The sequence below is a fragment of the Cetorhinus maximus genome, chromosome 2, assembly GCF_964194155.1.
Source record: "Cetorhinus maximus chromosome 2, sCetMax3.hap1.1, whole genome shotgun sequence".
Taxonomy (NCBI): domain Eukaryota; kingdom Metazoa; phylum Chordata; class Chondrichthyes; order Lamniformes; family Cetorhinidae; genus Cetorhinus; species Cetorhinus maximus.
The window spans coordinates 36,566,322-36,583,095 of record NC_135880.1 but is presented as its reverse complement, the minus strand read 5'-3'; the positions used below and the strand labels follow the sequence as shown (position 1 = coordinate 36,583,095).

Sequence of the window (16,774 nt, the reverse complement as noted above, 5' to 3'; positions counted from 1 at the left end):
GGAGGGGCGCCCACCTCATTTTACGCGCCCTCACCACAGGAAACACCATCGCCGGGGGCACGTAAAATTCAGCCCATGATGTGATGGGCTACTGGGGGATGGGGGTGTTTATCATAGAAATAAATGCAGAAGAACATTTTTCCTAATGCAATACCAAAGGCAATAATTTAATAAACACGTCAACAATTATAAAGAAAAACTTAATAAAGCTGTGGATACTTAGACAGGCAGAAACTGGCAAAACCTTGTTGTAAAAGGATTGGTACACAAGACTAACTTCCAAAAAACTTGAGGTAATGTATATGACATTTGAACAAAATTAAACTGACCATAAGAGGGAATTCTGCTTGCTTGGAAGATGCTCACTACCTCCCATGCAGCTAAAGTTTGTATTAAATATTTACATACTTTTTTAAACAAAACTGAGCTGACAAGCAAGATCGCCGCTTAAAGGGTAAGTGAAAGGCGCTCTACAAAACATTGCAAAATATCGTTTCAAGTAAAGCTTTTCTAAATATTGGCAATAATATCCAAACTGCGTTCGTAACACAAATGGTTCAAGGTAAAAGGGTTACAGAAAATAAACGATACGTCAGTAAAGCGATTAGCTAATATGAAATCAACCAGTGCCAGTTTACCTTGTCAATATTTATCAGAGGGAAAAGTTCCTGCACCTTCTCAGGACCAATCAAAAACTGCGGCGTCGCATTCCAATGTGCCCGGGTCATCTGGTAATGAAACTCGTCCACTCGAGTAGGGGTGGTGGCAATTCGAACACTGCCAGGCTGATGAAAGCCAACTGCCTGTGGAAATGTTCCCAAAGCAACAGCTAAGAATGTCTCAGTGGTTAGTTCTGCCATGTCTCAAATGTTTTGACGCGAATGTTAACAAAACTTCTCCAGCCAAATGTTCCTTATTGTTTTTTAGTAACTTCTGAAGATACTTGGCTGAGGGCACCCAATATCAATCTCTGTTGTTTGTTTTAGAAGTCCCCACAAAACTAGCTGAGAATTTACATGCTGCAACTGTAATAAATCGGCCTGAAGTTTGAGGATGGTGGATGGCGGGGTCTCGCTTCCCGTTATCCGAAGAGTTGGTGGGGAACACATCCCCACCGACCCGGAGTGCCCCCCCAGCCATTTCATACTCAAATGAGTGTCAAGTGGCCGCAGGCAGGACTTCTGCCCCTCAATAAGGAGGAAGTCCTCTCTTAGATAGCTGCCAGCCAATCTGATTGATCAGCAGCTCTCCAGTCCCTGCAGCAACAAGAGCAACAAGAGGGGAATTCAGGAAACGAGACTAAGTCCAGATACTGGAGACCTAGGGAAGTTCAAAGGGTCCGAAGGCAGGAAGGATAGGGAAGGCCTGGGCAGGTGCAAAGGGGGCAATTGGGGTCTCGGGGGAGAGCCAGGTGGGGGAGCAGAGGTCCAGAAGCCATCGGACCTTAAAGGGAACGCCCAGCTTCATAAGAGGGCTTTTGATGGAGGCACTCACCCCCCCGCCACCCCTTCCCGCCCAAGAACTAACTCCATTGATTTTTAGGATTCCCCCATGCCAAGTAAATCCTCCTGTCAGCCTAAAGATTGAGGCTAGGCGGGATCAGCCCTTAAGTGGCCAATAATTTGCCACTTAAGGGCCTCAACTGGGGCAAGGGTGGATGGGCCCGTCTAAGGCCTTGCCCGCCCCAGCGTCAAATCACTGCACGGTCGGTGTGGACGGGAACCGGGATGGAATCCCGTTCTTTCAATTTCACGGTTCCCCCACACCCCCCTGCCAACCCAGCCTAAAAACCTGCTGGTGGGGAGGGCAAAATTCTGGCCACAGTTTCTTCAGCAGTTCCACTATTAGCCTGTTTACACTGTCAGAGGCAACCATTCTGATATTCCAAATGCAAACAAGTTCCAAGAGTGCTGCATCTCCAAAGACATAAAGGAATGGATCTGCAGGATTGGTTTTATGTTTTATGTGTCATGAAACTATCATATTTTTCATAATAAGACCATAAGACATAGGAGCAGAAATTAGGCCATTCGGCCCATCGAGTCTGCTCCACCATTCAATCATGGCTGATAAGTTTCTCAACCCCATTCTCCCGCCTTCTCCCCGTAACCTTTGATCCCCTTACCAATCAAGACCCTATCTATCTCGGTCTTAAATACATTCAATGACCTGGCCTCCACCGCCTTCTGTGGCAATGAATACCATAGATTCACCACTCTCTGGCTAAAGAAGTTTCTCCTCATCTCTGTTCTAAAAGGTCTTGCTTTGTCTCTGAGGCTGTGCCCTCGGGTCCTAGTCTCTCCTACTAATGGAAACATCTTTCCCACGTCCACTCTATCCAGGCCTTTCAGTATTCTGTAAGTTTCAATCAGATCCCCCCCCCATCCTTCTAAACTCCATCGAGTATAGACCCAGAGTCCTCAAACGTTCCTCATATGTTAAGCCTTTCAATCCTGGGATCATTCTCGTGAACCTCCTCTGGACCCTCTCCAGGGCCAGCACATCCTTCCTGAGATATTACTGTTCATAACATTACTGTGGGGTATTGTAAAGTAAGCTTATGTTTGTGTCTGTGTGGATGGTTCTATCTGTGTGGCTGATTTAATTAAATTAGAGGCAGATAGGCTGCAAGGTGGAAATTATCAAAAGAGTTAGGTGTAAAAAGGGCATTTGAAATGCTAATGAGTGAGCTAGCGTAAAGTCAGCAGATAGGGCGTGAATGAAATTTGCATTTTAAGATAAGTGGAGAGGTGCTTGGTTTTCAAAGAGACATGGTAGGATGTTTACAACTAACAAGATAAATGAAACAGGTTATTATGATGATTGTTCCCAAAAGTGCTGGCCACAATGACAACATGAAAGATTTTTATGTTATCAGAAAAGCAAATTCCAAAGACAAATGGGAACAATGGGATTTACAGATTAAAGAGGAAGAAATATATTTAAAGGATTGGAAGGCTATGGGTGTGCGGCCGTGTAATATCTGAAAGGTACACTGTGTGAAACAAGCTTGGGGAAACACCTCTAGCCACTTTGCAGAAGTTTGCAGTTCCAGTAACGAAAGTTGTGTTAAAAACCTTTAGAATTCCACTGTCGATGGGTGCTTGTGGTAACCTTGCTGGATTGTCGCTATAAATTTAAAATCCATTTTGAACTGTTGCCTTAAAGCGGGTGTGCAGTTGGGAGTCTGGTTAACTAGAAATTTTGGGAATTGTTATAATATTAAGTAGCCTTGCAATTGTAGTCTTGTGTCTGTGTTACTTCTGAATTCAGTGCACAAACCTTCTCGTAATAAATACAAATTGCAAAACCATTGTGATAGCTTGGGCAAGTTTCCCTTGTGGATTTGGTCAGCCTGGCAAATACCACCTGCCGTATCATAACACATGATAATACCAATTCAGGGATGATACACATTAAGGCATGTGAAACTCTTCCAATCCTTTTGCAGTGTGTGAGAGTTGCTGCTGCAGCTGTAAATATGCCCTGTTTATAATGGATTCAGAGAGTTTGTAGCCAATGTACCCTCTCATGTTTTTTTCAGTGGGTGGGCAGCTTATTTAAGTGCATAGCCACTTTCATTAATTTCTGCACAGCCACATATGCATGGGAACTTAAAGAGGCCAACATATGCGCAGCCTGTGCAGGATCTCCCAGTTGCTGTACAGCCATGCAGCAGCACAGCTTACAGGGAACATTGCTGGTAGCAATACTGAAGCAAATGCTCATCCATAAGGTCATACAAATAGAGTTGGTCACAAGTCAAGCTTGAAACATTAAAGGCTATAAATTCCATAGATCTTATTGAGGGCCGGATGTGTGGCAGGGTGAGAGCTCCATTGGCACTATGTCCCGTCTCTGACCCTGTCCCAAATCCTGGCACTAACCCCAGTGAAGAGATAAACCTCAGTCAGGACCAAGTAGAGCGACCATCAATTGTTTTACATTTCTCTCAGGGGGGAAAGGGGAGACTTTGAGGGATCAATTCAGCTTTGATGGGCCTTCTGCTTCTATTTGCAATCACCTCCCCCACACCCATCACAAAATAATTCAATTGGGGGAACCATTTCTCCTGTCCCCGCAAGTAGTCTTCCGCAACCTGACATTCTACTCTTACCCAAAAGCCAGCTGCCACTTCCCGTCTGTGCAACTAACCAGAAGCTTGCCAGTACAGACCAGGAATAGAAGTTACTCGGTCTCACAATCTAGAGATTGTGGCGTTTGCCATTCACCTCAGCCCCCGTCTACCCAATTCCCATCCAAGTTAATGTTGATCCTTAAGTGTTTATAAGTTGTAGCTTTTGGGAGACAAACAAATTTCTGACAAATCTGACTCTTCTTCCTAACATGATGGTGTCTCATACATTCTTATAAACATAACTTACCATTAGCATATGTAGATCTGGATTTTAATACAAATTACTGCCCTGTTTTGGGACGTTAAGCTCAGTAAAATGGGGAGTTGGGCCTACTACCTCGGCACTACAGAGAAAAGATGATCAATACTTTCTGAAGCAGTCTACGCTGGAACATTAGGCTGGAGTGCATCATCAGCCTTGGGAACATTATTTTAAATTTCACAAGTTTCCTTTAAAGTTTTTTTTTGTTACAGTGCCCCTTTAAGGACATATTAATTAGTTAATTTGATTATTAGTTCATTTGTTTGTTTTATTGGTATGCTCAAAAGAGTATGCACCCAAGTCCCTCTGCTCCTGTACCCCCTTTAGAATTGTATCCTTTATTTTATACTGTCTCCACGTTCTGCCTACTTATCACTTCTCCACACTGAACTTCAGCTGCCACTTGTGCGCCCATTCCACCAACCTGTCTATGTCCTTTTGAAGTTCTACATTATCCTCCTCACAGTTCACAATGCTTCCAAGTTTTGTATTATCTGTAAATTTTTAAATTGTGCCCTGTACATCTAGATCTAGCTCATTATTGTATATCAGGAAGAGCAAGGGTTCCAACACTGAGTCCTGGCAGACTCCACTTCAAACCTTCCACCAGCCCAGAAAATATCCATTAGCCACTACTCTCTGTTTCCTGTCATTCAGCTAATTTCATATTCCACATATTCCCTGAGCTAAAGCTTCCTCACAAGTCTGTTGTGCGGCATGTATCAAATGCCTTTTGGAAATGCATGTACACCACATCAGCAGCATTGCCTTCATCAACCAACAAAAAACACAAGAAAGTTGCTTAAACCTGATTTGCCCTGAACAAGTCTATGCTGGCTTTCCTTAATTAACCTGCATTTGTCCACGTGACTATTAATTTTGTCCCAAATTACTGGCCGGGATTTTCCAATGGACTTTTTGCTGGTTCGCCATAATTTTCCGTCCTGCCCAGAAAATCCCAGCCATTAATTCTAGAAGTTTCCCCACCATTGAAATCAAACTGACTGGCCTGTAGTTGCTGGGCTTATCTTTCCACCCTTTTTTGAACAAGAGTGTAACATTTGCAATTTTCTCTGGAAAATTATGGCCAGTGCCTCCGCAATTTCCACTCTCATTTCTCTCGGTATTCGTGGATGCACCTCAACCAATCCTGATGCTTTATCAACTTTATGTACAGATAGCCAATCCAACACTCCTCCTTATCAATTTTAAATACTTCTATTCCATTAATTACCTCCTTTTTCACTGTGGCCTGAGTAGCATCTTCTTCCTTGGTAAAGACAGATGCAAAGTATTCATTTAATAACTCAGCTATTCCCCCCATCCCCTGCCTCTATGCTTAAATCCCCTTTTTGGTCCCTATTCAGCCCTCCTCCTCCTTTTACTATTTATATGCCTGTAGACGACTTTGGGATTCCTTTTTATGTTTGCTGTCAGTCTCTTTTCATACTCCCTCCTTGCTTTTCTTATTTGCTTTTTCACTTCCCCTCTGAACCTTCTATATTCAACCTGTTTCGCCATTGTATTATCCACCTGACATCTGTCATATGTATATTTTTTCTTCTTCATGTTAATCTCTATCTCTTTTGTCATCCAGGGAGCTCTGGATTTGTTTGTCCTACATTTCCCTTTCGAGAGAATATACCTTGACTGTACCCAAACTCTCTCTTCTTTGAAGGTAGCCCATTGTTCAGCTACCATTTTTCCTTTTGATTCCAATTTATTTGGCCCAGATCCATTCTTATCCCATTAAAGTTGACTTTGCCCCAGTTAATTATTCTTACTCTAGATTCTTCTTTGTCCTTTTTGATAGCCAACCTAAACCTTATGATACAAAGATCACTGTCCCCTAAGTGTTCTCCTACTGATATTTGATCCACTTGGTCCACCTCATTCCCAAGAACCAGGTCCAGCAGTGCCACCCCTCTTGTTGGACAGGAAACATAACTGCTGAAAAAAATTTTCCTTCAACACACTCTAGGAACTCTTTCCTCCCCCTGCCCTTCACATTACTACTATCCCAGTCTATACTTGGATAAGTAAAGCCCACCATTATAATTACTCTATGATTCTTGCACCTCTCTGTAATTTCCTTGCAGATTTGTTCCTCTACATACTTTCCACTAATTGAAGGTCTATAGAGTACACCAAGCAATGTAACTGCACCTTTCTTGTTCCTTAACTCTAGCCAAATAGATTCTGTCCTTGACCCTTCTGTGATATCCTCTCTCCAGCACTGAAATGCTCTCCTTAAACAATACCACCATTTATCCCCCTTTTCTTCCTTTCCTGTCTTTCCTGAACACCTTGTATCCAGGAATATTTATCACCCGAACCTGCCCTTCTTTGAGCAAGGTCTCTGTTATAGCCAAAACATCATTTTTCTACATGTCAATCTGCACCTGTAACTCACCAATCTTATTAACCACAGTCTGTACATTCACATACATTAACAGTAATCCTGATATTGACTTTATTACTTTCTCACTTACTCTGACCTCACCTAGTAATTTACTATTTTCTATATCTAGTGCTCTATCTCTCCCAGCATTTCCTACCTAGATCCCTAAATTCTGACAGGAGGGCCACATCCCTCTTTCTGCCTATGTCATTGGTACCGATGTGGACCATGACTGCTGGCTGTTCCACCTCCCGTTTAGGGTGCTCTGCAGACGTTCAGTGACATCCTTGACCCTGCCACCAGGGAAGCAACACACCATCCTGGATTCACATCTGCTGCTGCAGAAATGCTTGTTTATTCTCCGATCTATCTAATCACTTATCACTATTGCTTTTCCAGTCATCCCTGTACCCTCCTAGATAGCTGAGCCACCCATGGTTCCATGGACTTGGCTCTGGCTGCACTCCCCAGTTGAACAATCGCTTTCATCGATATTCAAAACTGAATACTGGTTGGAGAGTGGGATGCACTAAGGGGACTCCTGCACCACCTGCCTGTTTCTGCTTGACTCTCTGGTGGGAACCCATTCCTCTCTCCTTGCATACTTTCAAATTGTGGGGTTACCACATCTATAAATGTGCTATCCACAAAGCTCTCAGCCTCATGGATGCACTGCGGTGACACCAACTGCTGCTCAAGTTCTGAAACTCAGAACTCAAGCTGCTGTAACTGATGACACTTCCTACACAAATGGTTGTCCAGGACACTTTACGTGTCCTGGAGTTACCACATAGCACAGGATGTGCACTCTACAGGTTGGAGCAGAACTGCCATTTCTTCATCTGGTAGTTAATAATCTTACTACTGCTAATAAACCTTTACCAATACTAATAAACCTTACTAATACTGATAAACCCTACTAATGCTTAATATACCTTAATAGTAGTAATAAACTTTACTTTAAAAAGAAGAAAGATAAGACTCATCAGTTTATTCCTTAGTTTAGATAAGGTAAATAAGAAATGCTCACCAGGGAATTACTTGCTTCCCTGTGATGCCACACCTCCATTTTTCTTTCCAACAAGCTCTGAACCCGCAGACTGGCTTCTGGTTATAGGCAGCGGCAGTCCTACATGTTCTCATACTTCCCACCACTCTCAAAGTGAAGTCTTGCTCTTGCCTGCACTGCTTTATGCCCCATTTTGTTCTCCTTCCCCCCGCATTCACAGTGGAATCTTGCTCTTTCCTACGCTGTTTTGTGCCCCATTGTGTTCGTGCTCTCAATAAACTCTCACTCTCTCCTGTGCTGCTTTATGCCGTTCTCTGTTCTCGCTCCTTCCTGCTGCTCTGGAGTACAGCCAATCCGATATTGCTGGCTTTATATCATTGCCCAAAGTTAAAATACTGCTCCATGAGTGGCATAGACAATGGTTTTCCTCCTTATGACATGGCTCCCATATTGACAAGAGGTCCCTTTAAATGAACCATCCTCAAATCTAATAGAATCCCATGAATTCAGCATGGTTCTGAGTTCACACAGTATAAAGGAGGATATAGCCTCCTGTGCAGTGCCCTTTTTCTCCTCCCTCTTGTGGCAACTAGTCCTGCTCTCTGTCATGTTTCTAGCTGCTCCTTCGGCCCTGAGTACAATTTTGAGGCAGCCAGCAAAAAGTAAAGCACTAACAAAATCCTCTTCTCAGCAAACAAACTGAACTTTCCACTTTTAAAATACACCAAAAAGTACACAGAATTTAACTTTCGGCCTGAAATGTCAAGCCTGCAACTAACCATAAATACTGCATGATCTCTTTAAATAGCACTGCCTATTAACAGCACTAGTTGCTGGGCTAGTTTTGGTGAGACAGGTGCTGGGCATACTAACAACAGAAAAGGAAGAAGCAGAAGACCCTAATTTTAATAACTTATTCAGCATTTCTTACATTTCTGGCAAGGACTCTAGATGCCTATGGAGAAGCCTGATCCAAAATGATGGGGGTATATTTCCAGCTCAAAATGAACATCCACCATATCAAAGGCTTGCCCATAACTGATGCAAGACTTCATGGCCTGTTATTTCCTTCATCAACCCTATGGTTCTTTGTAAATATTGGTGTTACAGTAACTATATTCCAATGTGTGTGCTTTACTGTTTCTAATGATAGTGGTAAGGACATGATTGATTTTGCTGGTGTCTTCTTCAGGTATTCATGTATGAAGTCCATCCAGACCTGGTGCCTTTACCTTCCTCAATCTATTAGAGTTTGTCTTATTTTTCTACTTAGTTTGCTGCCCCCATGAAATGATCAACTGCACCACATTTTCCTTTGTTACTTGGCTTGCTGCTATTGTTTTCAGATTTGCCTGGCATTTCTTCTATTTTTTCCTTTTTTCTAACCTCGCTTTCTATTTTAGCTCTTGAATTAAATTAAAAACCTAAAGAGCTTTACTGGACCTTCTCCATCTTTTTGAGCCACTGCTTCTGGTGCAACTAAAATGGCTCTAAAATCACCTCTTCTCCATGATCTTAACAATCTAGATCATTCCAAACACTGTAATTAAAACTGACAAGTTCTAATCAGTTTCTTTATGAGTGATGAACATTTCAGTATGAATATAGCACATTCACTGCAATGGACGGTGGAGTAAAGTTACAGGTTAGTGGAGCCACTTACCTTTCCAGTCTCTTCCTCCAAAGTTTCATAAAGTTTGATGCTATAGTGATGAATTTTCTTCAAATTGATCCCAGGGTGAAAATATGCTGTTAAACCAGCCTAAAGGAAAATAGAATATTTGGATTTAAGACCTAAATAAACATAATCAGACATGAAAATGACTGAAAATCTTATCTAAGGGGACAAGAACAAATATCTCATTCGAAAGGAACTATTGAAGAATTATGAAAAGGAACTTTGCAACTGTTCCAACTCTTTATATTAGAATGCAGGAGATGTATAGCAGAGGCTACAATTTATTATTCTAAGCAAGGGATTCATTTTAATTTGTATTAATTTTTACTACCCAAAGAATTTATTATTGTTAAATAGTTGCATGTTTAAATGAGCAAAGGCTCTATATTGATAAATTCTGCATAAGAATTATTATTGAAATGCCCTGAAAGTGTAACGAGTGTTCTCAAATCTGTTTTGTGAAATGTAACATGATTAAAAATACGCCATTACTTTGACTTGCCAACTACTCGTAATATTGCCTGCCTCAAAATCTAATGTGTACTGTATCCACTTGGGCCAGTGCTGGCAGTTTCACCTTTAAGACTCTCAGTTGCAGCCTCAAGACCTACTTCAAGACTTCAACAGAATCTAGGTTGATACTGCAGAGCAGAACAAATGGAGTGCTGTGATGTTGGAGGTGCCATCTTGTAGATATGTTAAACAGAGACTATATATGCCTGTTTGCATGGAAGTAAAAGAACACATGATACAATTTGAAGGGAAGGGAAGTCCTACCAGTGTCCATCCTCAATCAATAACCCCTAAAACAGATATCTTATCTGTGTTTGTGGGACCTTCATGTGTGGAAATTGGCTGCTGTATTGGCCTACAAAACAGCAGTCTTCAAAAGCAATTCACTAGCTTAAAACACTTTAGGATGTCCTGTTGATGTGAAAGGCACTAGATAAATATAAGTGCTATCCTTAACATATGAAGAAACAGAAAGCACTATATATCGGTAGCAGTAGATCACAATGATCCTGCAGTTTCAACTTCCTTACACTGAAAACTTTAAAATAGATGAGGGCTCATCAACACAAAAACATTTTTTAAGCTATTGTTCATGTTTAAAACTAACAGGAACTTATGCCAACGATTCAGTACAGCAGATTTAGGGAGACTAAATAATTTAAACACATTTCTAGTTAATGTTAGATCTAGCCATGTAACCAAGTACCCAGTGGACAGTTAAACACTTCGTGGAATCAAGGACATAACTAAAATGGAAAAGATCCTGATCCACCGATGACTTGTCAATGGATGCAATTACTTAGAATTACATTGAATTTATTGCAAACAAGGGTCATATACTTGTTTATACTCCACATTACCCTCCTCCCACCCGTTTCCATCTCACCATATTAGCATAACATATTCCTTTCACCCATTTGTGTCCATCTAGCTTCCCTTAAATTCATTGATGTTATTCATCCCAACTACATTCCACATTCTAACTACTCCCTGGGAAAGAAGTTCCTCCTGAGTCCCCTGTTAAATTTCTTAGTGACGATCTCATATTTATGGACTAAAAACAGAAAATGCTGGAAATAGTCAATCGGTCTGGTAGCATCTGCAAAGTAAGAAACAGAGTTAACGTTTCAAGTTGACCTTCCATCAGAACTGATTGTCAATATGTCATCGATCTGAAATGTTAATTCTATTTCTCTCTCCACTGTTGCCTAACCTGCTGTGTATTTCTAGCATTTTGTGTTTTTATCTCAGATTTCCAGCCTCTGCAGTATTTTGCTTTTATATTTATGGCCACTAGTCTGGGTCTCCCCACAAGTGGAAACACCTTCCCTACATCTACCCTATCAAAGTCTCTATAATCTTAAAGACATCGAAACATAGAAAATAGGAGCAGGAGTAGGCCATTCGGCCCTTTGAGCCTGCTCCGCCATTCATTATGATCATGGCTGATCATCCAACTCAATAGCCTGCTCCCACTTTCTCCCCATATCCTTTGATCTCTTTCGCCCCAAGAGCTATATCTAACTCCTTCTTGAAAACATACAATATTTTGGCCTCAACTACTTTCTGTGGTAGCAAATTCCACAGGCTCACCACTCTCTGGGTGAAGAAATTTCTCCTCTTATTAGATCACCACTCAGCCTTTTCTAACCGAGAGAGAAGAACCCCAGCCTGTTTACTCTCACCTGATACCATTTCTGGCATCACCATGCAAATCTTTTTTTGCACATTCTCCAATGCCTCTTTACTTTTTACAGAATGGAGACCAGGACAGTGTACAGTACTCTAAACGTGGTCTATCTTGTTGTTTTACAAATTTACATAACCTTCCTCAAGGAATGAACCCCAGAGGTTTGCTTGCTTTTTTAATGGTCTTATTAACCTGTGTTAGAACTTTAGATCGCATTAGATGTCATTAGCACAATTAGCAAACACTATTGCAGCATATGTATAATTATGCTAAAGCTACTTAAACATGCTCATGCACCAACTTTTCAAAAATGTCTTGAATCCAATATTAGGTTCCTGAAAATTAGACATGGTTAGAATCCAGCTTTAGAACTTGGTCCTGATGGCAGCTAGCCTAGGGAGCACGATTGCATAATAATTATGTCACTGGGCTAGTAGTCCAGAGACTTGGTCTAATAATCTACAAGGCACAAGTTCAAATCCCCCCACAGCAACTAGGGAAGTTAACTTTAATTGGTTAAAAATAAATATGGAATAAGAAGCTAGTACAAGTAATGATGCCTATAAAACTATTGTTTTTTCATAAAAACCCATCTGATTCACTTTAAAGGAGGAAATTCACTGTCCTTACCTGGTCTGGCCAACAAGTGTCTCCAGACCCAGAGCAATGTGGTTGACTCTTAACTGCTTTCTGAAATGGCCAAGCAAGCCATTCAGTTATAGTCAAGAAGATGGCTTACCATCACCTTCTCAAGGGCAACTGGAGATGGACAATTGCTGGCCTTGCCAGCAATGCCCGTATTCTGTAAATGAAAAAAACTCGACCTAATGTCCAATACTAACACAGAATGATTAGCTCTTACCATGCTAAAGTGTTTTTTGATCATTTTCCCTCATTCCTTTCCTCTCATCAAAAATACATCTTGATGATCTGCTCCTCTACCTCTTCCAATTCCATACTATAGATGATATAGGGTCAACCGAGTAATTACAGCACAGAAGGAAGCCATTCAGCTCAATGAGTCCATGGTAGGAGTGCAGCAATTCTAACATTATAGACGCTCTAATTTTCAATCCCTTCTTGTGAAGAAGCCTGAGCCACATTCCCTCATCTACCTGGATTGCCCCTCACTGCCATCACCTGTGTAAAATCAGTTAGGACTATCTGGAGTTCTAATTATCAAGGAAGACTTTTGTTTAAAATTTTGTAGCAAACACGCCATAAATGCACTCTTTATGATTTTGCTACCAATAATAATAAAAAAACTCTTCACCCTATGTTGAAACCTAGTTTAAACCCCCTACATGGAACAGTGCTTGTAGGTTTTTAAGAAAGTAAATTTTGGTGAACATTCTATATTGCAGAGCTGTCAATTTTCCAAGAAATAACCAAACACTTTTTTTTCACTACTTGCAGTAGCCTTTATTTATATTTATTTATTTAACTGGCCATAGTGCTGAAGTTTTAGGATACAACTGAATATAGATTCAATTGCATAGAAAATGGGAAAGAGTCAAATACTTGGTAATATTTCAGAACACATACATATATTACACTGAAATGATTTGCCAGAAAAAATATAACTTATCTTGAAAGAACATATGCTGCAATAGAAAAAATACACTATTTTAAACATATTTATATAGTACAAGTTAATTGACATGTTTTAACTGAGTAATGAATGGATTAGTAATTGGAGCACAGCAATGGAGCAACTAACACATCATAGAGTCATGCAGTATGCACATACTGCAAAACTACAAAGAAATAAAAATGTCACTTTACATTGTACATTTGACGTCAAAATTAATCTTAAGAAAGTGTACATTTACAATATATCCACACTATTAACAAAGTGCATTAAGTACAAGAGAATAAATATATTCATAAATATAACATTGAGGAATATCACAGCTTTTATAATGTATATATCATTCAGTAAAATATCCAGATATCATTGCTTGTCAAATTGCGTTAAATTAACGATCGTCAAATCATGTGATTCCATCAGGGGAACCTGTTGTCTGTCGTTGCCCCCCTCCAAAGAAAATGGAAAACAATTAACAGAAAGCAATAAGAAATCACTGTTTCCAATGTTATATAGAATGCCATTCTCTGGTGCGTGCTTCAAACCTTGTGAATGAGATGGCATTAAAACACAATTCAAGCTTTTCTAATGTGTTTATGTATATCCCTGCAGCACTCGACAACAGTTTTTCCCATATCTCTGATTCTTTCCTCAAAAGGTTACGGTGGTATAGGGGGCCGGTTTTGTCATATATAAACCCCACCTCTGTCAAGAATACTTTTTGCCCAAGTACAAAGCTCTGTGCCAGAAGACGGAAAATTGTTCACAGTAGCACATTGAAGGTATGAACTAGTGAACCACTCAACCTCTGCCCTCATTGTTTGTGATGTTATCTAAGCCCATTTGATTGTTAACATATTCCCAAATAACATGCAGGGATCAAACTGTCCAGAATTCTTTTACATCTGAAGAGGGAACATTGCATTATGTACTGGTTGTAAAATAATATGCTCTGGATGTTAAACTGGCGCTGTGTTTGTCAGGTGACATAAAAGATTTCATGGCACGTTTTTTTGAAGAAAAACAGAGTGTTCTCCCAATGTCCTGGCTAACATTCACCTGTAAACTAACATGACCAAAAAAAAAGTTCAATTACTGTTTGCAGGACCTTGCTGTAAACAAATTGGCTGTATGTTGACTTGCCCAATAGTAACTTCAATTCAACAGAAATTTATTGACCTTTAGGATGCCCTGAGGACATGAAATGAAATATATGAAGGCAAGTTCTTTCTTCCTGACAGGCCTGCCTGTTGTACTGCCATCATTCTGCCCTATAGTTGTGATCAGTCATATTGCCTTCAGTGGACACAAACATCAATATCTCACTTAAATTCTGTTATAATGCATGCACCCCTAAACTGACACTGATTTGTAATTTATGCCAACTAAACTATTGTACTGAGCACTTTGCCTTAAGTATGTTTGTTTTCATGAGGGGATAAATGTCAAATGACAGACAAAGGTTGCTTTTCACAGTAAATTAGTAAGTTATTTCCTTACTGCGTGCCATGTAGAGCCAGCTGTTAGCTCCGACTTTTCCAGCAAAATCACATCTTTCATCCCAGCTTTGGCGAGATGGTAAGCCAGGCTAACTCCAACACAGCCACCTCCGATAATCACTGTTTCTGCACTATCTTTCCACCTTTTCACAGGGAATTGTGGCTGTTCATTTTCTTTGCTAATGTACAGAAGAACACAAAGAATTAATCCATTTATTTCAACCTGTGCCAGTGGCTGCATTGCATTACATGAAAACATTTAAAGTATTGAGAAACATATGGTTACATATAGACCAGGGGTGGGGAACCTATGGCCCATGGGCCAGATCCAGCCCGTTGCTCAATTTCATCCAGCCCGCGGCAAGATTTCTAAAAATATGGACCTATGACAGTAGCACCTTCAAAATAGCATTTATCATCATCACTGCGAATTTGCTTTGGGTAAAAGTATCAGCTAAATTACCATAATAATATTTAACATAATATTCAAATTCAACCATCGCATTAAAACAGCGGGCGAGTTAAACGTTTCTGTATTCTCTCTTAAAAAAATGAAATTGAGTTGATTTTTGTGTGTGTGTATGTGGCCCGCGACTGATGTTGTCTATGTGTGAATGGTCTGTGATAAGAAAAAAGGTTTCCCATCCCCGATATAGACCATATTATACATGTCTTGCATATAGCTCACAAGCCCTTTAGTGTCACAACTGCTTCCTTTAATATACTCCCAAACACACTTTGTTGAAACACTCCAATTGCTTTATTTATCCTCCAACTCATTGTAATGAATGCCACAGCAAATCTGCAAGAATGTGCCAAATGCACTTAGCACCTTACTGCAAAAATGTAAGCAAGTCCAAGGAGTGGCTGAAGACAATTGTCCTCATTTGATCAGGTCATCATCAACAAGGGAGTTGCAGTGGAGAAATGGTGGTGTAGTGGTAATGTCACTGGACTAGAGATCCAGGCTAATGTTCTGGGGACATGGGTTCAAATCCAGCATGTTGGTGGAATGTGAAATTCAGTTAAATCTGGGACTGTAAAGCTGGTAATAGCAGTTGTTGTTGTAAAAACCCATCTGGTTCACCAAGTCTACCATCCTCTCCTGGTCATGCCTACATATGACTCCAGATCCACAGAGCAATGTGGTTGTCTCTAAATGTCATAGCAAGCCACTCAACTCAAGAGCAAATAGGGATGGGCAGCAAACGCTGGCCTTACCAGCGATGCCCATAATCATGAAAAACGAAGACACCAACTGAGTGAAAGGTGCAATGGATTTTCTCCCCTCTCCTGCGAGGAAGCACCCGCTTTACACTCAGAAACATTCCCCACACTGGGCTTCCAATCTCACAAAAACGTTTTCTGAGCATATGCTAACGTTAGAAAGTCAAATCAGGGAACAGAGGGAGGGCAGAGATAAAGAAATAGACAAAACTCAAGCCTTCAAACAAGCATGCACAGAAATGTCGGATTGCACTGCGGGGATAAGCCGGCACACCCAGAATGTGGGCAACAGCGAAAGTTCAATAAACGGGTTCTCTTTATTTGCACCGAATGGAACACTCGCAAGGTTATGCATCCAAAAATGCAGAAAATGCGTTAGTTTTCAGACAAGGGCTGCGGGTTGAAGGAAAGCACTCACCCCTCCTTGCACGGTGTGCTGGGTGGCGAGGTGCCTAGAGGACGGACAGGAATCCAGCGGGAGAGCTCACCCAGGAGAGGAGACGCGGAAAGCTTTAGCAGGCGCGACATGGCCAAGGTGCTAAAATGCTGCTGGAGTATATAAATACATCAAATAAACCTGATTCCCCCCTCTCTCTCTCTCTCTGTGTGTGTCTTTGCAGCCTTAACTCCCACCCAGAGCCCAAACTCTTAGCAACTCCTACACACACTTTGCAACTTTGCCCCTCTCCAGCCTGGAGAGACCCCCCGCCCCGTCCATCCTCCTACTCCACCCCCTCCCCTCCCCTCCCACTCCACCCGCTCCTTCCCC

The 16,774-nt window shown here is 41.1% G+C and overlaps 1 protein-coding gene across 2 annotated transcripts in view; it reads right to left on the bottom strand.

Annotated features, from left to right (window-relative positions):
* Positions 1 to 16,704, bottom strand: part of dmgdh (dimethylglycine dehydrogenase) — a 159,083-nt gene extending 142,379 nt beyond the window's left edge. The window contains exons 1-4 of one of the 2 annotated variants that reach the window (XM_078563311.1): positions 16,424 to 16,704; positions 14,780 to 14,957; positions 9,474 to 9,572; positions 639 to 803 (exon numbers count right to left, since the gene is read on the bottom strand). In XM_078563311.1, the coding sequence (XP_078419437.1) occupies positions 639 to 803; positions 9,474 to 9,572; positions 14,780 to 14,957; positions 16,424 to 16,533 (552 nt within the window). In that variant the 5' untranslated portion in view covers positions 16,534 to 16,704. The other variant, XM_078563316.1, reaches the window with a different exon arrangement.
* Between the last annotated feature and the right edge of the window lie 70 nt (positions 16,705 to 16,774).